General features: G+C 33.5%; 1 protein-coding gene across 3 annotated transcripts in view; it reads left to right on the top strand.

Moving 5' to 3' along the window:
• Window positions 1-27,537, top strand: part of LOC149070377 (poly(A)-specific ribonuclease PARN-like) — a 205,844-nt gene that overhangs the window by 166,133 nt on the left and 12,174 nt on the right. For all 3 annotated transcript variants that reach the window (XM_089249733.1, XM_089249735.1, XM_089249734.1), the window contains 5 exons: window positions 19,648-19,714; window positions 19,805-19,903; window positions 20,005-20,080; window positions 26,575-26,630; window positions 27,312-27,395. In XM_089249733.1, coding sequence (XP_089105859.1) covers window positions 19,648-19,714; window positions 19,805-19,903; window positions 20,005-20,080; window positions 26,575-26,630; window positions 27,312-27,395 — 382 coding nt within the window. The remainder of the gene's footprint in view (window positions 1-19,647; window positions 19,715-19,804; window positions 19,904-20,004; window positions 20,081-26,574; window positions 26,631-27,311; window positions 27,396-27,537) is intronic.

The following is a 27,537-nucleotide window of genomic DNA, read 5'->3' as shown; positions in this document are numbered from 1 at the left end:
TTATCTAATTTATTTATCTTAGTATAGTAGTACCTCCCCAAGCACAGATTCCATATGTTACAATTGAGTATATCCATGCATAAAATTTTCTCAATTGATTTAAAACACCAACAATTTTTTTTTATCTGGTCCGCAGGAAAGAACCCCACCCCGGGTGAATTTCCATATTTCTGGATTCCAAAAGTTAGCACGTCTGATCACATTTAATGTAATTTAACGTTAATTAATGTAACATCACATTAATGTAATAGAGTTCTAGAATAAATATTTTATACCCATGAATATTTCGAACATGCAAGAGTGCATATTATACTGCAATAAGTTTCACATAGGCATTTTGCTACTTTGTGAGCAAAAAATGCCCTGTAATCTACATCAATAAATTTTATTCCCCCTTTAATAAATCTTAAGAAATTTGAGGAAAGTGTTTGTGATTTTCAGAGAAAATTTCTTATTAAATTAAATATTTCTTATAAAATATCTTACATTGGCACAAAACTCAATTCAAAACAGCTTCAAGTATGTTACACACCAGAAATTTTTTTTTTTTAATAACCGGATGACGAATGAAATTTTTATATTAGTCAAGAGAAAAGAAAACTATATAAGAGACTGAAAAGATATCCACATGACCCAAGATATAAAACAGCCTACCACTGTTTAGCTAATACTTTGAAGTGGAAAATCATAAATACCAAAAATGAATACTACAAAAATCAGTTTTTGGAATGTAATACAAACCAGCAAAAATGGTCATTTGGGAATAAAATCATTAATCAAAAAACTCAAACTCAAGTATTGCCAACTTTCTCAGATGCTCAAATCTTGGCAAATCAATTCAGTCTACATTTTAAAAACATTAATTGTAATAATTACAATCACACTAACGATGACAATTATAAAAGTTATTTATGCTCACTCATGAATTCTTTTGCTTTGTATGATGTGGATGTCATAAATACCTTGATGTCATTTCTCCTAAGAAATTTAAAATCTGATTACTGTGGAAGTTCTATTTTTCTATTCAAAGAATTCGCCAAAAATAATATAGATTTTCTGATTAAATTTATAAATTCATCATATTAGACAGCAAATTTTTCCAAATCTCTAAAACGAGCAACTATCACTCCTATTTATAAATCTGGCATGAAAAATACTTTCTCAAATTACCTTCCAATTTCAATATTACCAATTTTCTCCAAAATGATTGAAAAAATCTTATCCTGAATCTATAAATTTCTACAATACACAAACTTTTTTGCAGAAAACCAATATAGGTTCATAAAATACCAAGGAACTGTAAATGCTTTGTTAAACTTCTCAAAATTAATATACAGCAGTATTGATAAGAATAGATACACTGTTATTTTTTTAGATACTTCCAAAGCATTTGATAATGTGAACCATTCCACATTAATTAATAAACTTGATTCCAGTGGAATTAGAGGAAATACACTAAATTGGTTCATCTCCTACCTTAACAATCATCAACATATAGTTAAAGTAGAGAATCAATTAAGTAATTATACTACAATAGACAGAGGAGTCCCCTCAGGGATCAAATTTGGCCCCATTACTTTTCATAATTTAATAAATGATTTCTGAAAATTAAACATTTTGGTAACCATGATAAAATATGCAGATGATTCAGTAATATTGTACTCTTCAAATGACATTAATACATTAACAGCTGAGATCAACCAAGACCTTCGTTTAATTAGAAAATGGTTTGTTGCAAATGACCTTACCTTGAATCTTGGTAAAACTAAATACAGTAAAACCTCATTAAGTCGTCACCCTGATAAGTCATCACTCCGGTTAAGTCATCATTTTTCTTCAGACCCTTCCAGCTCTCATAGACCACAATGTTATTAAACCCTCGTTTACTCGTCGCTAATTTCGGTTAAGTCGTCACTGAAAAATTTTGAGAAAGAGGAACAGACTATTTTTATGGCTCCCATTAAAAAAAGAGCTTGTTAACAGCATTGCCATATTCTTAAAAGTCACCATAAAATCCTATATACCCAAACGGAACAATTTAAGTAACGAAAGTTATGTTGGGGAAGTTCATTTGCCGACTTAGGTTTTTGGAACGTTGGGGACTGTTCAAGCTAGATCTCATTTCTGCATGGGCTCTACTGGAGAAACTGTGAGACACCCAGGCTCTGTCGCAAGATGCATCGTAAACACTTCGCCCCCCCCCCCCCCCCCCAGAGCATCTCCGGCAAAAACAAAATTTATTGATATGTCAAAGATTACATATAGTGCAAGGAAATCAAAAATTATGTAAATCGAAAAATCAAATTAATCAAGCCAAAGTGCAACGGCTACGAATAATAAATAATCATAGAAAGCATGGGTTCTCGTAATTTAGGGCTTGAAATTTAAACAAAATATTTTTGTTGAAAAAAATTAGACATTCTTTCCCAAGTTGGTCTTCTGTTTACTTTTCCCTGCCCAGGGCCCTTCCACAAAGTCAAAAGTGTTCGAGATTACTTTGTAGATGAACTACTGATGAAGAATTCAAACACTAAAATTAAATTTGATGTCTATGTAAAATTAATGTGCAATAGAGAGTTCTGTTATGAAGAAAAGCTACTTATTCTAGCAGTTGCTCTGTTAGTCTATATTAAAAATTATTCACGTATAAATCAAAGTGTACAGTATATTTCACCACAATAATTTAAGTAATAAGAGATAAAAGAAGATAAAAAAATTGCTATTATTTTTTCTTTCGCAATCCGTAAATTTTATTAATATATTGTTATTTTGATTCATACTTTAATAAATGTCATATTACTTTAAATTTATACGATTTTCATAACATTGCACATTAAAACTGATCGATCATTTCGTGTAGTGAATTCAGATATATTGAAAAATTTGTAACTCAGGTATGTGATTGATTTTGCTTGTTTTTTTTTAAATGGATCAGAATTTGACATTTTCTACAGTTGATGATTTCAACATATTTTGTTATGACAATATAAATAATCTTACCATGGCCCATTTAAATATACATAGTTTACGTGCAAATTTTGACATCTTTGTAGCATATTTAGATCAGCTTGATATAAAACCCTCAGTAATAATACTCAGTGAAATCTGGATCTCTGAATGCGAAACTTCGTTTTACAAGATACATGGGTACAGAAGTTTATTTAAATGTGGAAACAAAAATCGCTCTGGTGGTATAGCACTATTTTTTTCTGAAAGTATAATTTTTAATAAGTTGCATTTAAATGAGATGACATCTGTTGATTCGTTGTTGGTTGATTGCACTTACGGGAAATACAAATTTATTTTATTAAGCATTTACAGGTATCACATGTATTCTATTGACACATTCAAAAACAAAATTAATTATTTGCTTGATTATAAACGTGATAAAGATATGTATTTGATCGGTGACTTAAAAATTGATATTTTAAGATCTGAAGACTCAAATATTTTTTCTTATGTTAATTTTATGTCAAGATCTGGATTTGAATCGTTAATTAATTCTCCAACTAGAGAAACCGATGAAACGTTAACTTGCATAGATCATATTTTTTGTAGATCCAGAAATTTAAATTTAAAAAAAACTGTACTTCTCGATTTGTGCATAACTGATCATAAAATGGCTTTATTTTATTTAGAAACGGATCATGACAGCAATGACTCAAATTGTGAAACAAGGTGCTTTACCTATCTTGATAAAAATCAATTGATTGATCTTGTAAAAATGGTTACGTGGGATACTGTTTACAGTTGTGAATCTGCAAACTCTGCAATGAATACTTATTTGGATTTAATTAAGAATTGTGTTGATGCATCTACTAGAGTAAAGTATAATAAAAGAATAAGAAAACCCTGGATTACGAAAAAAATTTATGAAAAAATTAAACATAAATTATTGAAAGAAATTAAAAAGAAATCGTTTGATATTGAGCTGCGATATAATTTCAAGACATTTAGAAATATGTTAAACAGTGATATAAAACAAAATAAGAATGACTATTATACTGCAGCATTTATTCAAGCAAACGGTGATTCAAAATCTCAATGACATTTAATTAACAAATTAATTGGTGAGGATAAATATAGCAGCATTGACGCAGTTTTTACTGAAACAACTGGTGCAATAATGAATCCAATTGATATTGCTGAATGTTTTAATGACTTTTTTCTAATTTTTGTAACAATTATGTTCCTAATAATTGTAATTCATTAAATTGTTCAAATTTAAATTTTTTTGAGAAATCCTTTTTTATATACCTTACGGATAGTCATGAAGTATTGAGTATAATAAATTCTTTACACTCCAAAAAATCGTCAGGATTTGACAAAATTTATTCCATGACATTGAAGTGCATTGCACCATATGTAAGTGATGTCTTATCGTTTATTTTTAATTTAAGTTTTATCACTGGCGAATTTCCAGAGTGCCTGAAACTTGCAATCGTTTCTCCAATACTCAAGAAAGGGGACAAAAAGAATGTTAATAATTACAGACCGATTTCTTTACTATCTGTCTTCTCAAAGGTCATAGAAAAAATAATTAAATCCAGAATAATTAAATTTTTTGACAGCATTAATTTTTTTTAGTGAGAACCAATTTGGATTCAGAAAGGCAAAAAGTACAGAGGACGCTCTTGTTATAGTCCTCAGATCATGAGAAGAGTTACGCGAACCCCCCTCTCTGGAAAGGGTCCATTTCGGCACGGAGAAAGGATAAAAATTACCCTGGGTTGCCAGTAAAGGATGTGTTGGCGCAAATCGGTTCTCTCTTGTTATGAGGGTATTCGTCACGCTTCAGTGAACTCCGTCAGTCTTCACGCTTGAGTGAGCTGCGCTTTTTGTGTTGGCGTTTGTCAAAAGATGTTCTCGAAAATTGTTATAAATTTAAATTTAATATTTTGAACTAAAATATTTGATACAGAAAAAAATTCGAAGGGAGTAGTGATCCTTTAGTAATAAAGGGAGTAAAATTACTTTAAATTAATAATTAAATTCCTAAAATAATGAAATAAATTAATTGTTAAATTACTTTAAATTAATAATTTAATACAAAAGGAGTATTATTAATATAATAATTTATTACTACTGTAAATTATATGGCATTTTCCTCGGTTTAATTTCTATACCGCAGCAAGAGAGTGCCACCTGCTAGCAATTGGCCATTCTTCTTCTGTTTACCTTCTCTTATAGCCATATCATCGTCTTTTTTCTTTTTTTACTTTCTCGACAGAAGCTACTCATATGGGCTTGTTAAATAGGTGACAAATAAAAAGATTGAGCATGCCTGCTTGTCAAGTTTGCAGTTACGTCTATAGCCACCTTAAGGGCATGTCCCCCCAAGGGCAGGGCTGACAGGGATCCAGCCCTGGGGCCCTGGATGAGTCTAATCACTTTTTACAACTATAAATTCATTTTAGAGTGACCTGTCGAAGATTCCAATCTGAGAGCCCGGCTGCAAGATATGGGGGGCCATGCTTAAGGGCATCGGAAGAATGGTCCTCTCATGGTGAATCAGGGATCCTGGCTGGGATCTCTCACCGGCCGTCCATTCTGAACTAAGCGAGAAAAAAAAAGAATATTATAAGAATTCTCCTATATAGGCTTATGATATCTCTCTCTATTATGATATATAGATTGTATATCGATTATGTAGTTCATCCTTATTATTAGTTGCAAGTGTGTGGCAACACAATGTTTTTGTTTATGTTTGGTAGAGTAAAGATGTTCAGTTGAAAAACGGACGCAGCACGTCTTGAGTCTGTCTCATTGTCCATATATTTAGTCGTTATTTATTGTTTACAAATCTAAATACACTACAAGGCTGGATTTTGTCAGCCCATCCTTCGTCTTCAGCAGTGCTAAAGATGCTCGTCTTCCACTACGAAAGTTACCATCAAGGGCCATGGGTTTGAATCCGGGCATAGAACATTTGAAGCAAGTTCTTTACCTACCGAGCCTAGGGCGACCACCGATGGATGGAGACTTCATTTCCCACCCAATTCCACTGGTTGGAAATTGCCATATGGCGATATATGGGCCATGGTCGAAAATGTTTTATACGAGCAGTGTTCGGCTTCAGCTTGATGCATGGAACTGATTATTAAAAAAAGGCTGGAGTTTTCGATCCCTTCTGCGGAATAAAATATATATTTTTTGTATTAAAATAATGTGCCGTAAGTGCTTGATCAACTGAGCCGTCGTAAGAGCGTCACGGGCTTTCCCGGACCAAGTGATTTTTCTGAGGCCCTACCACGTAAATTCTGGAAAATTTCAACCAGATCTTATTTTTGTGAATCTAATGCGACAATGCCTTAAAACGACACTGTCGAACAGCCGATGTTTACGCAACAAAAACACTGCGATGACGACGTTATCGAGAGCACTGCCGTGGCGCTTTTAGTGAAATTTCTAGGAGGCCAAAATAGCGCTAAAGATGCCAAACGGGAAAGCGCCATTGCTAATGTGCTATTCTCGATGGGCAATTGCTTTACCTAAAAGTAAATAATAGAATCATCCGACGTGACGTAGTCAGTGTTCTTCTCGTTACATCTCCAGTTACATTTCAGCATTACGGCGTCTTGCTATTCCATGTAATTACCCAGAGGCTCAGCTGAAGGTGATGCTCAGAGACGTCTTCGTTAGTGGATTATTAGATAAAATCATGCTCGACCGAATGTTCGAAGAAGATGATCCCGATCTGGATAAGGTTCTCAAACTCGCTTTGGCAATAGAGCAAGCACAGTCGAGTACTCAAGATATTCTTCATTCAAAGAATACTGCTTTCAAGTCCGTAAATGAACTCAAGCCATCTATGACGCAAGAGGTAAACAAGAAAGCTAAGGCCAAATTACCAAAGGCTAAAGCTCTTTCTACAATGAAAATACAATGCTACCGTTGTGGTAATGAAAATCACAAGGCTCCTTCTTGCAGGAAAAAAAATCTTCATTGTAAACTGTGTGGGAAAAAAGGTCATGTTCAACAAGTGTGCCGAAGTAAATCCAAGCTACACAAATTAGAGGATGTCTGTGAGACTTTTTCATTGAATCACATCAAAAGTGATCATCCGCTGCTCACTACAGTATTGATCGAAGGTCATCCAGTTGCAATGGAAATCGACACAGGTAGTGCAGAGGCTCTGTTGAGCTATTCTACATTTCGACAAATTTCGGACAAGCCTCTCAGCAAGACCAACGTCAAATTTCACACCTACAGTCAGAATATTATTGTTCCCATGGGAGTTGTCAAAGTCGCTGTTGCATACGAAAATCAGCGAATGGAACTGCCTGTTTATATTGTGGAACAAGATTTTTCTTCAATACATGGACACGAATGGAAAGGGTCTCTGTCGCTGAAGTGGGACCGCATCCACCAAGTAAAAACACAAAGTGTCAAAGCTACAAAAGAAGCTGTTTTGGATCTAGTTAATGAGTACAGAGATATTTTTGCTGAAACTTCGGGAAAGCATCTAATTGCACTGCTAAATTAGTTCTCAAAGAACATTCACAGCCAGTCTTCCAGAAGGCTCGACCTGTTCCTTATGCATTACAGCCCATGGTGGAAAAAGAATTACAGCACCTTGAAGTGGAAGGTATTTTGCAAAAAAGTAGAAACTTCTGACTTTGCTACACCAGTTGTTCCAGTCAAAAAACCAGATGGTTCTCTTAGACTTTGTGCTGACTATTCTCATACAGTCAATCCTCAATTACAAGTGCCACAGTATCCTGTGCCAAGAACAGAAGATCTGTTTGCCAAGTTGTCCAAAGGGAAAATTTTTGCAAAAATGGACATTCGCACTGCATATCACAGCATTCCTGTTGATGAAGCTACATCAAAGCTGCTCACATTAAATACACATAAAGGTCTGTATCAACCAAAAAGATTGATGTTTGGAATAAATGCTGCCCCTGCTATCTGGCAAAAGTACATTGATTCAGTTTTACTCTGTGTCCACATTGAAGGACTATGTATTTTCTTTGATGACATTCTGTTAGCTGCTGAAAATGAGCATGAGTTACTCTGCAAGTTGAGAACTGTTTTCCAACGTTTACGGGAAAATGGGTTACATCTCAATATTAAGAAGTGTGAATTTTTTGCCAAAGAAGTCAACTATCTAGGATTTACTATTTCGTCAGGTGGTGTGAAGAAATCCAGTGCCAAAGTAGAAGCTATTTTGAAAATTCAAAGACCTTCTAACGTGAAAGAATTGAAATCTTTTCTCGGAAGGGCTACATTTTATGCAAAGTTTTTTCCTCAACTATCTGCAATTGCTGCACCCTTACATGATCTCACAAAGAAGGATACAAAATTTAAATGGTCTCAAGCATGTGAGGGAAGCTTCAGGAAAATCAAAGAAGAAATTGCGTCGGACAAAATTCTGGTACACTATGATCCACAAAAGCCAATTGTGTTAGCTGTGGATGCAGGGCCTCGAGGACTGGGTGCCGTCATCTCGCATATGCTTCCTGATGGATCAGAATGCCCAATTTCTTTTGCATCCCGTACTTTGACTAATAGCGAAAGGAACTATAGCCAAATTGATAAGGAAGCACTAGCCATAAAATGGGGGATCGAAAAATTTCATTATTATTTGATGGGACGTAGATTCACATTGATCACAGATCACCAACCATTGATACACATATTTGGAAAAAAATCAAAGTTACCAGGATTATGTGCTACACGCTTACTTCACTATGCTCTATTCCTGCAAAATTTTCAATTTGACATTTGTTACAGGAAATCTGAAAATAATGGAAATGCAGATTGTCTGTCATGATTTCCACTTGCTTGTGAAGAACTGTTTTCAATGGACAGTGTTTCATTGCATCACCTGGAACACATGTCAAAACTTCCTATGAGCTACAAAGAAATAGCTATCGCTTCTTCTCAAGACCCTGAATTGAGGCCGACATTGGAAAAATTACGCCAAGGTATCACTTTAGGTGCAAGAGATAGAAACTTTTCCTTACAAAGTGGGTGCATCATGAATGGACTTAGAGTCTACATACCCAAGAAATTTCAAAATTCAATCTTGGAAGAGCTACATGTGGGTCACCTGGGAATTGTGAAAATGAAAGCGTTAGCAAGATCATATGTGTACTGGCCAAAAATTGACACAGATATTGAAAGACTTTGCAGAAATTATCCTAGCTGTGCTCAGTTCAAAGGTTCTCCACCTAAAAATGACATTCATTACTGGGAATATCCTTCAAAACCATGGGAAAGAATTCATATAGATTATGCCATGTATGGGAACAAGACGTACTTACTTATTGTGGATGCTCATTCCAAATGGCCAGAAATTTACATCTTTCCTAACATGAACTCTAAGACATTGATCAGTATTCTGGACTCTTTGTTTGCACGTTATGGAATGCCAGGTACCATAGTCTCTGACAATCAAAGTACGTTTGTGGGGGAAGAGATGCAACAGTTTCTGAAGTCATGTGGAATACAACACCTCACTTCACCACCTTATCATGCAGCTTCAAATGGACAGGCGGAACGACATGTTTTCAACTTGAAGCAAGCATTACGATGTCTCAAAAGTAAAAACCTACCCGAACAGAAAGCTCTCAATATCTTTCTTCTAGCCTATAGAAGAGCACCTCAGGTTTCTACTGGATATAGTCCAGCATCATTATTTTTGAAAAGGGAATTGCACACGAGATTGGACTTATCACGGCCTGACATAGTCAGAGAAGTAGAAGCGAAGACCAGAAAGAGAGTTACATTTCTTGATCATGTTTACGAGGTGGGACAAAAAGTGGCTGTAAGAGACTACAGATCTCTATATAAAAAGTGGGTTTTTGGTGCTATTGTTTCCAGAGACGGGGAACTACAGTATGCTATATCGGTACAGAATCAGCTATGGAGAAGACACAGTGACCAGATTCGTCCAGTTGGACCAAGCATAGCGTTAACTCCAGCGATAATACCAGCGCCATCACAGGAAGTAACTCCTGAACCAATGCAAGCACCATCACTTCAAGACACTGATGTTCCATCGCCAGAGGTGGAAAGTTCATGAGACAACCAACTGCTGTTAAAGGACATGATCCTGTGTTGAAGTCCCCAGACACACCATTAGCTGTGTGACGAACCCGAAGAAATATAAAACCTCCAGAAAGGCTCAATTTGTAAAGGGGGAGGAATATGACATCTCTCTCTATTATGATATATCGATTGTATATCGATTATCGAGTAAAATTACTTTAAATTAATAATTAAATTCCTAAAATAATGAAATAAATTAATTGTTAAATTACTTTAAATTAATAATTTAATACAAAAGGAGTATTATTAATATAATAATTTATTACTACTGTAAATTATATGGCATTTTCCTCTGTTTAATTTCTATACCGCAGCAAGAGAATGCCACCTGCTAGCAATTGGCCATTCTTCTTCTGTTTACCTTCTCTTATAGCCATATCATCGTCTTTTTTCTTTTTTTACTTTCTCGACAGAAGCTACTCATATGGGCTTGTTAAATAGGTGACAAATAAAAAGATTGAGCATGCCTGCTTGTCAAGTTTGCAGTTACGTCTATAGCCACCTTAAGGGCATGTCCCCCCAAGGGCAGGGCTGACAGGGATCCAGCCCTGGGGCCCTGGATGAGTCTAATCACTTTTTACAACTATAAATTCATTTTAGAGTGACCTGTCGAAGATTCCAATCTGAGAGCCCGGCTGCAAGATATGGGGGGCCATGCTTAAGGGCATCGGAAGAATGGTCCTCTCATGGTGAATCAGGGATCCTGGCTGGGATCTCTCACCGGCCGTCCATTCTGAACTAAGCGAGAAAAAAAAAGAATATTATAAGAATTCTCCTATATAGGCTTATGATATCTCTCTCTATTATGATATATAGATTGTATATCGATTATGTAGTTCATCCTTATTATTAGTTGCAAGTGTGTGGCAACACAATGTTTTTGTTTATGTTTGGTAGAGTAAAGATGTTCAGTTGAAAAACGGACGCAGCACGTCTTGAGTCTGTCTCATTGTCCATATATTTAGTCGTTATTTATTGTTTACAAATCTAAATACACTACAAGGCTGGATTTTGTCAGCCCATCCTTCGTCTTCAGCAGTGCTAAAGATGCTCGTCTTCCACTACGAAAGTTACCATCAAGGGCCATGGGTTTGAATCCGGGCATAGAACATTTGAAGCAAGTTCTTTACCTACCGAGCCTAGGGCGACCACCGATGGATGGAGACTTCATTTCCCACCCAATTCCACTGGTTGGAAATTGCCATATGGCGATATATGGGCCATGGTCGAAAATGTTTTATACGAGCAGTGTTCGGCTTCAGCTTGATGCATGGAACTGATTATTAAAAAAAGGCTGGAGTTTTCGATCCCTTCTGCGGAATAAAATATATATTTTTTGTATTAAAATAATGTGCCGTAAGTGCTTGATCAACTGAGCCGTCGTAAGAGCGTCACGGGCTTTCCCGGACCAAGTGATTTTTCTGAGGCCCTACCACGTAAATTCTGGAAAATTTCAACCAGATCTTATTTTTGTGAATCTAATGCGACAATGCCTTAAAACGACACTGTCGAACAGCCGATGTTTACGCAACAAAAACACTGCGATGACGACGTTATCGAGAGCACTGCCGTGGCGCTTTTAGTGAAATTTCTAGGAGGCCAAAATAGCGCTAAAGATGCCAAACGGGAAAGCGCCATTGCTAATGTGCTATTCTCGATGGGCAATTGCTTTACCTAAAAGTAAATAATAGAATCATCCGACGTGACGTAGTCAGTGTTCTTCTCGTGATCGGTGGACTATAATTTTCTTTCAAATGTGTATATAGCAGATAACAATAATTGTAAAGTTGCGTCATTATTTTTAGATATCAGCAAAGCTTTTGATACCGTGAATCATAGTATTCTTCTAACCAAACTAAAATATGCAGGAATTCTGGGTTTGCCACTTAAATTTTTCAAAACATATCTTACTAACAGAGTTCAAAGTGTGAAAGTAAATTCCGTTTTGAGTTCTAAAAGACAAATTGCATCTGGTGTACCTCAAGGATCAGTACTTGGACTTATTTTATTCCTAATATATATAAATGGCCTGTGTAACTTTAATTTGAAAGGAAAAATCACTGCTTTTGCTGATGATTTAGCTCTTTGTTACTCTGAAAGTTCTTCAATCAACTTGAGGAATAACATGCAAAATGATCTTAACTCAATAAATATCTGGTTTAGAAATACTTTAAAATTAAATATAGATAAAACTAAATATATGTTGTTTGGTTCTGGTACTTTCGATGATTTTGGTGTCCTAAAATATCATAGTATGACAGATGGCTGTATCTCGGATTGTATGTGCACAGTTGTAAATAGAGTAGACACCTTTAAGTATCTAGGGATTTTTTTAGATTCAAAACTATCCTGGAAAACACACATTAATTATTTGAGTGTAGAATTAAATCGGAACATTAGGAAATTTTATTTTATCAGGAATAAATGTTCCCAATCTATTTTAAAACTTCTTTATTTTGCGTTAGTAGAATCTAGATTGAGTTACGGCATTACATGTTGGGGTGGGACATACGTCAACAATCTTTCTTCACTTTTTGTCACACAGAAGTCCTTCATCCGTATCATTCTGAGTAAAAATAGACTCACGCATACATTTCCACTTTTCAATCAATTAAAGCTACTCCCTCTGCGACATTTGTACGTTTACAAAAGTTTAAAAATGTTTTATAAAAGAAGTGGCCATCTCAATCTGAAATTACACAAGTCTGGAATGCAATTTAGACGTCATACTATACAGGTACAGAGGCCAAATAAAACTCGTTTCCAAAAATTTTTCCTTTATTTAGCTCCGAAAATATTTAATTTACTTCCTCAGTTAATAAAAGAACAATCTTCATGTACATCTTTTTTTTATCAATTTAAAATCTTGGTTGTTAACTCAAGAAGGTTTAAATTATCTGTTTGATATTGTAATGTAATCTTTTATCTTGCATACGCTGCTAAATGCCAAATTTTTTTGTTTATCAATTCCATTCCTGTTGCCACTTATTTCTTGGTGTTATATATATATGTGTTTTTTTCTTTCTTTTTTTCTCTCATTATTTATGCCGACAGATATGTATCGGATATTGTTTTGTGGGCTCACAAGCTTGCTTAGCCCCTAAATGTTTTGTAACTGTGTTTAAAAATCTTAAATAAAGGAAATTTGAAAAAAACTGACGGAACTCCGCTTAACCCTCTGAGGATCACGAGAAGATTCACAAAATGGTTTCACCTTCAACATAATGGTTTCAAAAGTGGCCAGCTAGAAAATGCTTTCCTCCTTCTGCTCTGCAGGACATCAAGCAAGGGGTGCTAGGGATTTGACTGAAGTGGCATTTGTGTAACGCCCACTTAATGCCTCTATTCTTTAGTCTGAACAATAGTGCACCTCTGGATTTTTGTCGAACCTGCTCAATTGTACTGACAGAGTAGAGAGTTATTTACTTGTTCCGGTTTAACTATTTAGAAATATAGATGAGGGAAATATGCTGAAAAATGGTTCTGCATATGAGATAATTTATAATTTAGGTGTTAAAAAAAATAAAGGAGGAAAAATGTGTATAGATCTTGAACGTATAATTTATGCTTGATTTTTTTTTAGATCATCAATCTATTTTAGGGGTTCTTATCGCATCAGCTTCAGAAATGGATCATACAAATCCATCTAAATTATAAATATACCTTATATTTGCTATTCCACTAATTTCACAAATAATGAAAATCGAACATTTTGTTTGTATAGGTGTGTACAAACTTTTTATAGGAGTTTGTATTGGTATTTAATAGGCACTTTCAGATCCAAAATATAAGGCTTCTAAAGTTGATCATTCTGTTGGATTTGTGTTATGGCTAAAAAAGTAAAAAAAGTAAATTTTATTTAATGCTATGTCATTTCCTTTTTCAAGACTCGAATTTTTTAGTTCGGTGTTTCTCAACCTTTCTGAACCCAAGGACCACTGAAATGTCTCATTACGGGACATTCCTGTAATTTTTGTTTTGATTATTTTTTTTATGCAATTTGTTCTGTTTTTTTCAACCATGACTTTATTTAAATTTGTAAATTTACTGAAAATTACACTTATGCACAGAGACACTCATTCATGTTGCAAGGGGTACTATAGTTATTAAAATATAAAATTTAACTTTCTATACGGATATATACTATGCCCAAAAATCCAACTAGAAAGTTGTTGCCCTGAGTCTCTTTGTGATGTTAAAAAATTCCACATTTCTAAGTGGAATATTCACTGAGATATTCGAATTAGAAACATTGGGGAAAAATAGCATTGGAATGCGGGTAAACTGTTTTACGACGTGGAATTTGTTTTTGTTGGCTGCAGTAGAGAGATAGACAGGGTACAACTTTTTAATTTGATTTTCGGGCACAGGGTGTCCGTATAAAAATTAATGTGTTGTATTTTAGTAACTAACAACCCTTTGAAACATGAATGACGTATCTGAGTAATGCTTGCTATTTGGATACTTTTTCTAATTGGGAGTATGCCTCTAGTAACAACGTTCGCCAGTAAAATGCTGTGCATACTGTTACCTGTGCCCCCCGTATATATATTTTATGGTAAATGCAAGAAATTCGGTTATTATGCATGATTCCAGACCATTTTGACAAATTTGTTAAATTTTCCGAATTTATCACATTTATCGGTGATAAATAGGCAAATACCGATGTTCAAGATAAAGAGTCAAAAAGTCTGACTCTTTGTCTTGAACAGCGAGTAACTCCTGCTATAAAGATTATTTTGTCTTTCCACTATTTGTCTCTGCTACTGAAGAATGAACTTCATACATTTCTGAAACGCATCTAGCTGTTGTTCTCGTCTAATTTTTGGTATGCTCACGTTGTTTTCCCTAGTATATTGTCTCGCCCAAAAGGTAATTCCAACATTCTAAAGGTAACATTCTAACGATAGCTAACATTACAAGATTGATAATAATTTATATGTTTTTATCATTATAACATTATTTTCATTTAATTTAATTCCTCCCATCAAGTACGGGAAAAACTGATAAGTGGTTGAATTTGGGGATATTTCTGCACGATTTGTTCCTTATTTATGTTATTTATCAACTACATTCGGGAATTATGCATAATCACTTATAAAAGTGATAAATGTAGGGAAATTAATTTACTGAATATGTGATTACGCATAATAACTGGCGATTATGAGTAATCACCGATTTTTCATATTTACTGCAACATATACACATGAAGGAAACAGTTATTTTCCGGATATTATGCTGAGGTGAGCTCGGAAAGAAAAGTCATCACGTCTCCGCCGGGACTCGAACCCAGGCCTCTTGCACCCCGGGCAAGCATGCTTGCCTTTTCTTTCCGAGCTCACCTCAGCTTAATATCCGGAAAATAACTGTTTCCTTGATATCGCTGGCTGAGAAAGAAGCCATCTATATCTCTATATAAACATGAGTTCGTACTATTCTCACAAAATAAATTTTGATAGCTTTTCAATGAAGTATTTTCTCTAACATACAGATGTGGGGTAAACGAAGTACTTGAAAATTATAATGAATATATAAGAAAGACACCTGAAGTAGCAATTATTAAATTTGTGAATTGAACCGATAGTTGAAAAATAAAAAAAAAATGAGAAAAAGTCCCCATAAAAATACAGTAGGCTAACAAAAATTCAGTAAAATGTTCCACATTGCAAGGCATTGAGAACTAGCAGCACATTTGCAATATTAATAATATTTCTCGAGGATTTCTTTCTTTAAGTTTGCACCAGTCCATATTACATCATTTATGTCTTCCTCTTCTGACTCGGAAACTAATGATTTAGATGATTCATTTTTTGATCTTCATAAAAGCTCTTCTCTGTCACTCACTTTTTTTTTACTTTGTTTCAATATTGTCGCAAGTGAAAATGAAGGTGATGAACCAGTCAATTGATAATGGGCAACTGAATAACCGTTTTTGAGATAGTTTCTTATCAGGAGAGAAACAATTTTAGCTAACAATGAAAGGGGGGGAAAAAAAGAATTCCAACTCTTACCTGAGGAAAGGATTTAGAGGGGAAAGGAAAATCTTTATCTCTTTCACTTGCTTTTACTGATGTTTCTTTCAAACTTGCTAGTACAATGAATAGGAATGTATTTTGTGCAGGTAATACAGGGTATTTATCTGTATTTGAAGAATGGTTTACTTATCTCAACGCAAAGGTAATAAAGCTGAATAAATTCCTAAAAATTATGTTGAAACCCTCCCTCCCCCCCCCCCCCCCCCCCCCCCCCGTGAACTTCGGTATCTCTGCTCATGACTATGTGCAAGATTACAAGAAAAATAAATCTGAGATCAAAGGATCCACCTATGGACCCTTTGTCACCAATGTTCAAATGATGAATTTTTTTTTCAAAAAGTAATTTCTCAATCACAAACGAAAAACTCCTTCTTTAGGGTCACTCCTCTTTTACGGAAAAGTTGTTTTGTTCCGCACGGTGTCCACAAGAAAGGGGATTCACACTGTATTTCATTCATAAGCGGATGCAGGTGCTTCGAACGAGGGGGGGGGGGCAGATTTTCCTCCTCCACTATACGCCTATGATAATACAGATTTATTTTTGGGGAAACGGAGGGCGAAAGGGGCAGGGAGGCAGGGGCCCTTGCACAGACCCCCTCCCAAGCCCATTAAAAATCAGGAAAAAGAAATTATACAGTGAAACTCCTCTAAGACGACAGGTTGGCTGCTAATCGTATACAGAGGTGGCCGCGAATTAGGGGTTATTTTTGTATTATGTCTATGGATCCTATTTTCCGTTCTGAGAAAAACTTGCCGCAAAGGTAAGTTGGCCAGAGAATAGGGTTTACCGCCCATGAAAGTTTCACTAGATTTATGTAAAAAAAATTGAAATATCAAAAGAAAATACTTTTTATATGTTATATTTACCAATTTCTGTTAATATAAATGCTTTTTGAAGTGTAGTAACTCAGAATTTCTCAGTAAAAAAATTTTTGTCCCCCCCCCCCCCCTCCGAAGTCTTTTATTCCTCTCCTGGCAGTTGATCCTGCGTATGCCACTCGGTAGAGGCAGCCAGTCCCCTCTGTTTCTGCTCATGATTTTATTGCTCTGCTATAGGTATTTAATTTTCAATTGCAACACACAATTATTGAAAGGTTGCATAAAATTTCTATGATAAACACAACGTTTAATAAAAATTGGCAACATTGATAAATTGACAGAATGAAATATGCTACAGTCTATCAACGCCTTTTACAAGAAAATCTGTTTCCCTTTGTTGATGGGAATTATCTGATATCCAAGAATGCTTCTATTTCACTGCTGAGTTCCTAATACCTCCCCAACCCAAAATAGTCTTCCTGATAATCCTCGAAGAAAACCGATGTCAAAAAACACTCAATTATTCATTTGTGTTCGTCTATGTATGAGTATTTGTGTTATCAATGTGTAGGAAGGTACATGTGCCCCACAACTCTTCTTTTCCAGTGTCCTTTTATTTTAGGGATCTTCAAGTGAGGGGCAGTCTGAAAGATTAAAAATGGAGAAAGGAAAGGGGCGTATGACATGGCAGTATTAGTGTCCGGTGCAATACAAAAGATATGGGGGGAAGGAACTGGTTTTCTCTGACGCAGATGTGCGTTCCTGGCACTTTCGAAACCATTTTTGGTGAACGCATATGCGAGTTGCTGCCCCTTTTGGTGAACGCATATGTGAGTTGCTGCCCCTTTTGGTACACTAGAGTTTTGACTCACATTCGCTGCCCCTCAGCTGGTTAAGTCGTCATAATTTTTTGTTAACTTGGGATGACGACTTATCGAGGTGTTACTGTATATTCATTTTAATTTAATTAACACTGAAATTGATCTAAACTTAAAATTCCACAGCCCAACCTAATAACCAGTATAACCCAACCAGTATAAATCCTGATTGCCCTTGTAGTAAAATACTTAAAGTTGAAGTAATGAAATTCCTGGGTCTCCGTATCAATCAGAATTTAAAATTTAAAACACATACTGACGAAATTTCAAAGAAACTCTGTTTTATTGTATATAAACTTTTTTATCTTAAACACAAAAGTTACAACCAAGTTCTTGAATGATTTATATTGTGCACTGTTTTATTCCGCTATTAACTATGATATAATAATCTGGGCTGGAGACTGTAAAACAAATTTGCAATCAATAGAGTCAATTCAAAATAGAGGTTTTAGAGAACTAAAATTAGGAGAACTAATGAATACTGTTAGTTCTCCTCATACTCCAATATACAGAATTTTCAAATTATTACCTTTTAGACATAATGTTATATCTTCTCACTCTATACCAGGATAAGTCATTATGTGTCGCAAATAATAATGTACCACTGTGATGACCAACTGAAATTTTTACTATACCGCACTGTGAAAAGAAATTTTCCAGAAACATTTGTGCTACTTAGCTCCTAAACTTTACAATGCATTGATGTATACTTTTCATATCCAATGGTGAAATTCTTATTACTTTTATGCCTGCATGTGCCATAACTATCTAACTTAGCATCAGATATGAAATTTATTTGAATGTATTATACGAAAATTGTATTTGGATATAATGAATGTGTTTGTAATTGTATATAATTACAAATGTGTGTATATTTATAGTTATTATTTATATGGTTTGATGTATGGATGTAGTCTATTTAACACATTTAGCATTTACTTTTGTCCTTTTACTAAAAGTTTGATCATAAAAATTGTCTATGGGCGACTGTACAAGCATCAGCCTCTTGTCAACTAATAATATGTTGTACAGTCTTATAAAAATATATACGTTTTGTTAATTTTACATTTAATTCTTCTTTATTTGACTTCTACTCCGTGGATTATGCACGGGAAATTATGGTATGGTTGCAGGATTTTTGCAGTTTTTTTTTAAAGAAAATTACAGGACTTTTGCATTTTCGAGGTTTGCAGGGTGAATTGTTTAAAAAAATCAGTCACATAAAATAAGTTTTCCTTTTTGTTAAACTGATTTTCGATTTATGCCTATCTTTCCTTCATCAAATTTGATGTTTTCAAACATCAGCAGTAATCTGCCTTTGACCTTAATGTTTAACTTTTTCTTGACAATTATTATTCAAATTATTGTGTCCATCACAATTTTCCTTCTACAAATGTTCATTGTCTCATTGCATGTGTTACGAAGGCAGGTTGTATCAAATAAAATTAAATATTAAAATAAAGTACTTAACTCCAGGTTCATTTACCATCGTTTTAATCCAGCATTCACCACACTGCTTAAAATTTACATAATCATATAATCAACGCGAGGTGGCAAGTAGTGAGAGAGGGAGGAGTCAGTAGTTAACTTACCACCGCCAGGCAGAAGGGTCCGCACTCATTGCTGTTTCTTGTCACTCTGTATCTGTGTTACCGCTTCTTCCTGAAGGTCTCATTCTATGTCGCCAAACACCTTCTTGTGCGCCAAAACAGCGTAGTGTTCCCACATTATCACTTGCAGTTACTGTTAAATTGAGCAGGCAAATTATCAAATTATTTATACTTATCACATGCATAAAAATTTTTATATTCACATTTGTCTTTTTTGGGATAGAGAGTAATATGCAAGATTTCTTGCAGGACAAAATAAAGGACAAAGGCCTTGAAAATATGACAAGAGTTTTAAGAAATATAACACCATGTATTGGTATGTAGCTTTTCTGTGGTTTTCATATTTCCCTGTTTTTACCATATTCTGCAGTTGAGATTTAATTTTTCTCTCTCAATAATTTTTCAGAAAATATTTCCTACAGTGAAGGTGAAAGAAAATGCCATGATGCGTTATTTGATTCTGTATGTACAGGAAAAGTTTTTCTAGCAATGGTGAAAATTATGGGTAAGTTTTTAAATTAAAAAACCAAACAAAAGTATTGAAATGATGATTTTCTAAAAAAATAATTGTAACAATATACAGATTTGAGTAATTCTTTGTTTTAGCTAAAAGAAACAAAGGAAACTGGATTCCTTTACCGCCAGACCTATTAGTGACGTTATTGAAACCATTCGTAAACAGGTACTTATGTGTTTGTGTGTGCATATATATATTAGGTAAAATTTGAGTTTTGGTAATTCAAATGATTACACTAGTCTGCATGATATCAGATGATTGAAAACTAATAACTGTCCTTAGCTCACTTTTTTATGCTGATTACAGAACTGTTCTTAGTATTCTTCTATCACGTACAGTTCTTTCGCAGTGACCAGAGTTGATTTTGAAGATTCATCTCTAAGAGCATTATGTGTTTGTCACACATAACGTAGGTGCACTTTTGGATACTTGCTAACTTATAGAACTACTTTTAGAACACAGTCTGATTGGCGAGAATTAATTGGCAAGAGTCCAAAAAGTAACATTAAAGCTGTCAGACTCTCACATTTCCAGTTTATTTTTCTTTCTGTTTGCATTTCCAAAAGTTGTTCTCAGTTTTTGTGTCGTTGTTTTACAATATCTACAGGCAAGTGTGTGAATAATTCTAATGTTTTCTGTGACATTTGGGTCATTCCATGTCAAATCACCCAGCCATGACACCCATAGTCTCAGATTTCAATGATTTTTTTTTTATTTGTTGCATTTACCATTCTTATTAACCGTGTGAAATATTATTTGCATATCTCTAAAACCTTTTGAGAAAAAAAATGTTGAAATTTATCAAAAACTGATGCAGATGACTTTTCCGAGGCTCAATTTTTAAGCGGCATTGTTTGAGAAAATAAATCATAACTTTTTCAATTTTCAATATATTCAAGTGAAATTTTCACTAAAGTGTTCACAAAAACATACAGAATATGAATAAAAATAATTCATACACTTACCTTTGAAATTTACATGCAAAACAATTATTTAAACTTTGTTTTGTGGAATTTTTTGTTAGAAAAAATACAATTTTTCGAACATATTTTTAGACCAGAGGCACAGCAGTTACCAAAACAACTTTTATTTTAAATTTCTCCTAAATATATGAAGTAAAATACTGAAGAAAAAAAATAATGGTTTTTTGACCGTTAAAATGTTTATTCTGGCTCGCAACACAAAATTCATCGAAATAAGACTGGATCGTTTCGATTTCAAATCATTCAACTAGATACTGAAATGCAACCCATCATCCCAGATTCTAATTATTATTTTTTGTTTATTGCTTCTACCATGCTTGTTGACCATGCAAAGTTTCATGTACATATCTCAAAAACTTTTTGAGAAAAAAAATGTTTTCTAACCTCACGAATGACGTCTCTTAGGCTAACCCCATTCAAGCAATATTATTTGTGAAAATATATCATAACTTTGCAGATTTTCAATATATTCAAATGAAATTTCCACAAAAATGCTCACAAAAAAATGCAGATTATGAATAGAAAAAATGTAAACCTTAGAGGGAAAAAGTCATTTAAATTTTATTTATTTATTTTTTTATTTTTGACACAATTTTTTAAACACGTTTTTTTGGATGCACAGCATGAATTTTCAATTTTATTTAAATTTAATCCTATTAATATATTAAGAAGACTAGAAAAGTAAACATTATTTTGACAGTTAATACATTTGAGTAACAAAACAATTGTACTTATATGACTACATTAATTATATTTGTACATTTTGACTTAATATAATGATTCATGCTTAGTAAAAAGAAATTTATATTTTATTTTTCATGTACGCTTATATATTTGTTACAGTATTCACTAAATTAAGTTTCATGAGTAGTTAATGCAATAATTAAAAACAATTAATGAATTTTAAAATTCTAGGATTAAATGAATTCATGAAATAATTAGAAATGTTAATGTAATGTGTCAAATGGGAGTTGGTGAAAAAAAAAGGTTTTGGGTGAATAAAATAATTTTTCAAATTAAACCTTCATGTTCAGATTCTTAGAAGTGTTCAAATTCCAAATAATTAATTTCACTTTTAATTGATCTATAAATATTTCTTATGATGCAACAAAGACGAACTTTTGCAATCTGATATATTTTTGCATAAAGAATTATTTTGTATTTGATAAATCCAGATAATATTAATCATATATATAGATTAATTTTTGAAGTCTTTTAACATGCTTAATTATACAGTTATTTTACCACAACAGTGTTAAATTTTTTTAATTACTTCGACTTTTACAGTATATATTTTAATAAACATATATTTAATGTATATGATAAATATGAAATGGTTATGCTTTTGTGAAAAAAAATCTACATTATAATATTTAACACAAGCCTCTATATATTTTTCCCAAGAAATAATTTAAAATTACTGATAAAAAGCCAGAATATGAGGCATTAAATCACAAAGAATGAAATAATTATCAGCTACAACCTAATTGTTGTAGCTGAGGCAGATGGAAGAGAGTAGAATGGAAAACCTAATGTATATAATGCCTGGTGGTGATATATAAGATGTGATGTTTCTTGTTGTGATGATGATTGTAAAAAATAATAATTGCTTCTGTGAAGATGTGAACTATGGCACACCAGTCTTTGTCCTTCAGAGGGCAGCTGGTTTCTTATTTAATTATAAGACTTTATCATCCCAGCAGGTGATGATAAAGTCACTGCTGCTGCTTCATTGGGAATAATAAAACAAAAGTGTTAGAACTAAACTGCCCCCCCCCCCTATCCAATGATGCAAGTCTCAATTATGATCTTGCTGAAGACAGAGAACTGCTCCATAAAGTAGCCTACTCCAGGGTAAGCAAATTTTTCTTATGATAACACAATTTCCATTTGAGCTAAATATTTTATATCATCATTTTGGAAATAAAGGAAAATGTCAGAAAAGAGACTTGAAATTTATAGTGTTGGAAAAAAAACTGGATCTGACTGTCATAAAAAGTGTTATGCAAAAGTGTAAAATCTGTTACCCATTACATCATTGGACCCATCAGACATCAATATTGAGGAGTGGGGCAAGTTCTGAACATTTATCTACTGTGTGTTTAAGCATCATAGAGCTTTTTTTCTCAAAGTATGAAATATATCCGGAAGCATGCTTTAATCCTTTAAAATGTCATAAGAAAAAAATAAAAGGTTTAAGGATAGTAAACTTGTATTTTTCATGTATAAATGAAATAAACGGTTGTACAAAATCAATTCCAGGGCAAAAAATATGCCATGCCTGTAGAGACAGCGAATATAAACAACAATAAATTAAATGAAGAAACTGAATACTGTGAAGAGATGAACAGTGACAGTAATGTAGAGAAGTAACTTGGAAAAATGTCAATTATTAAACAAGAAGCACTTGAAGAAATAAATTCATCTCTACAGAACATAGAAGAGTCACCAATTAAACTTCATACGGTAGCTCCACAGTGCAAGTCAAACAATGCCAAAAGAAAAGTTGAATCTGCTTGCAACACTTTAAAATCAAATGTTTGTAAAGTTTTTGAAGAATTACCAGAAAATGAATCTCAATGTACACTTATAATAATGAAGATATTAAACAGAAAGCAAATATGAATATTTTGATAAAGTTAATTAGAAATAAGGCTCAATTTACCCATCACAACAGGGGCAAATTTTAACTCTGGCCCCTGCTTTAAGAAATGGGAACTAGGAAAAAAAAGAGTTCAATGTCACTGAATATGCCGTGAGAGAAACAGGAGAGCTTTTGTAAATGAAAAAGCAAAGGTGAGCCATTGTGTTTTTATTATAAAAAGAATCAAAAATTAAATTTCAACGATTTTTTTGCAATTTAATTTTTTAATGCAAAGGTTTAAATTTTCTTTCCTAGTCATAATCTACATTTTTTTTGTGAGTATTTTAATGGAAATTTCATTTGAATATATTGAAAATCTGCAAAGTTATGATATATTTTCACAAATAATATTGCTTGAATGGGGTTAGCCTAAGAGAATTCGTGAGGTTAGAAAACATTTTTTTTTTTCAAAAAGTTTTTGAGATATGTACATGAAACTTTGCATGGTCAACAAGCATGGTAGAAGCAATAAACAAAAATAATAATTGGAATCTGGGATGATGGGTTGCATTTCAGTATCTAGTTGAATGATTTGAAATCGGAACGATCCAGTCTTATTTCTATGAATTTTGTGTTGTGAGCCAGAATAAACATATTAACGGTCAAAAAACCATTATTTTTTTTCTCCATTATTTTACTTCATATATTTAGGAGAAATTTAAAATAAAAGTTGTTTTGGTAACTGCTGTGCCTCTGGTCTAAAAATATGTTTGAAAAATAGAAAAAATACAAATGAAAAATTCCACAAAAACAAAGTTTACATAATTGTTTTGCATGTAAATTTCAAATGTAAGTGTATGAATTATTTTTATTCATATTCTGTATATTTTTGTGAACACTTTAGTGAAAATTTCACTTGAATATATTGAAAATTGAAAAAGTTATGATTTATTTTCTCAAACAATGCCCCTTAAAAATTGAGCCTCGGAAAAGTCATCTGCATCAGTTTTTGATATATTTCAACATTTTTTTTCTCAAAAGGTTTTAGAGATATGCAAATAATATTTCACACGGTTAATAAGGATGGTAAATGCAACAAATAAAAAAAAATCATTGAAATCTGAGACTATGGGTGTCATTTTGGCATTTTGCCGGGTGATTTGAAATGGAATGACCCATTTGCGAAAATTTTGTAGTGCTTAAACAAAGAACGGATATAACAAACTTTGTGAAGAAAGCTTACCATGCTTAAAATAAAACTAGGTGATCTGGATAAGACATGGGCGCCAAAGATCCGCTATTGTGTTGAAAGGTTAAGGTTATGGACAAAATGAAAAAAAACGTGCATACCGTTTGCAATTCTTATGGTGTGTAGGCAGCCTAAAGACTTTCTTAATGACTGTTACTTCTGCTTAATTAATGTACAGGGGTGCAATGTGAAAAATAAGAACAAAATTGTGTATCCAAGCATTCCTTCAGCCATTAGGCCAGTTCCTCATGGACAAGAACTGCCTGCCCCTGTTCCTCCAGCTGCTTTACAGAACGTGGAAGATGATGTTGAATGTGAACATGCTGCAATCTCCGAAAATGATAGTAATTATGTCTATGAGTCTGAAGATGACTTTAATTCACAAGGTTCTCCCAGAGTGAACTTAATGATCTAGTACGTGATCTGAACTTGCCTAAGGAATCTGCAGGACTACTTGGCTCCCGGCTTAAAAGCAAGAATCTTCTGGCACCAGGAACACATTTTTCTTGGTACACACACAGAGAAAAAGAACTAATTCCTTTATTCTCAAAGAAAGATTTATTGGTTTACTGCAATAACATAAACAAGTTGATGCACTTCTATGGCATTGAACATGACTCCTTCGAGAATAGTCTCAAAGGTGTGTTACTGTATAATGGGAATGTGTATGGGTCCATTCCTGTGTCCCATTCATTTCAAATGAAAGATACATTGGAGAACATGAAGGAACTGTTAAGAAATATTCAGTATGCATTACACAAATGGCTCATCTGTGGTGATTTCAAACTTATAGGAATACTATTAAGACAAAAAGCTGGGTACACAAAAATGTCGTGCTTTCTATGTGAGTGGTAAGTGGCAAAAGCTTTGGATTGTGAGAGTTTGGCCAGAGCGGAGAAATGTTTGTTCCTGGGACTCAATATATCCTGCATGAACCGCTCGTAGACCCCCAAAAAAATCTTGCTTATTGTTGGATGTTGAAGAGGGACAGAATTTATGGCATGATGTTGCTCTCCTCTTGTTAATGCAAGATATACAGAAAACTGGATGTTGTGAAGATATTTATGAAAGTCATATTATAAAAGTCAAAAAGGAGAAAGTTTGTTAAATGGAACACTGTTTGCTTTTCGTTTTATGAAGAATAGTCATGAAATCATTAGGACAGTTCTTTACAGTATTTTTAAAGTGTGTAACCAAATACTTTGTATGAAATGGTAATTGATTTTTGATTACATTAGTTAAAATATTGAAAACATGACTTCTTATTTTTTGTAAAAACCTGACGTGATAGACAAAAATGGAAGTCATTTATGGAATCAGCATCGAAAATTGATTCAGGAACACTGACTTTTAAGAAATCATCTGACAAAAAGTTTAAAAATGCAGACTAATGTTATTATTTCAGATAACACTAATAAATTGTGAAATACCAGCTGTATTTTTTTTTCTCATCTGAACAATCAAAAACATTTCTTATAAATTAGTAACACAATGATACAGTGGAATTTAAAATAGTCATAATGGAACATTAATGGACAATTATGGGACTGAAAATTCTTCTCCTAATGAGGAGCATCCATTAATGTATAGTAAAATACATTGAGGCCCATCGACGTAATCAACAAAAATTGTCCATTAATGGAGGTATCTGCTAATGAGGTGTGTCTATTATTGGAGGTTTCACCATATCTCCAAAACAAAAGCCTATAAAACTTTATTCGTTTTAGTAGGTCTAAGTAATCATAGTTGCATATTTTTATGTCTCTGATAGTTTCATTGTTGTCCTGTGTAATTGATGATCCACTTTACTGAATTGAACTGTCTTTTCTATATCTCATTACAGAATATTCATAAGAAGTGTTTATTACACAAAATCAGTTTTTTTGGAATCAGATGAAGGTAAGCTGGTAGTTATTTAAATATAATATGTTTTCTTTTTCAATTTTAGTGTTCGTTTGTTGCTGCTTAACCCTTTAAGTGGTTTTTAAAATTCCCCTGATATGCATTACAACTGCTACATTGGAAATAAAAATGTGTTAAGAACCTGAGATATTTCGGGGTGACAGAAATAAGCATATGAAGTTTGATATATCTTGGGATTGTCGCTATAAGGATTAATCGAGTTCCTTATTCTGTACTTACTCTTGTTGAAATTTTTTTTTGTCACTATTTATTGTCATTGCTTCCATCATCAGGATTGTCCAATACCTTCTTTATATTATGCAAATTACTTAAGTATTGATGTAGAATAATGTGTTGCATTACCACACACAAAGAAATCCTGATATAAGGGTACTCAGTGGACCAAGGAAAAATATTGTCATAGAAACTATTGTTATATCAACAGGCAGCTGTTTAACATTAGATCACAGGCATTTCTAAACATGATTGAAGAAATATCATTGTAGAGGGATTAATTTTATATGAAATATTGTTATATAACAATATAACAAACATATTGTACATAACAATTGGTTATTTAATCCCCATATAATGCCATTAGTAAATAATCATGAACACGATTGTGATTGATTCAGTTATAACTTTGATTAAGTTGTTGTCCTTTCTCTCATTCTTTAGAGCCCGTGTGTAGAGCCAACATTTTTGTGTTGGTATTCAAAAAAGAAACAAGTCTTCAAGACATGAAGAATGCTCTCCCATTCGGTATGTACATACCAATTATTATGTTTTATTTTTTGGACTCTGCTGCTATTTTATTTTTTACAAAATAATGAGTTTGGCATTGAATATAATCACAGTTAAAACCCTTGCATTCCTGATACATAGAACAGTTGTTTGCTGAAAA

This window comes from Pholcus phalangioides, unplaced genomic scaffold, assembly GCF_987345545.1.
Source record: "Pholcus phalangioides strain wild (caught in Gottingen) unplaced genomic scaffold, Ppha-v1.0 ptg000022l_1, whole genome shotgun sequence".
Classification (NCBI taxonomy): Eukaryota; Metazoa; Arthropoda; class Arachnida; order Araneae; family Pholcidae; genus Pholcus; species Pholcus phalangioides.
The sequence above is the reverse complement of the archived record's forward strand: the minus strand, read 5'-3'. Positions and strand labels throughout refer to the sequence as shown.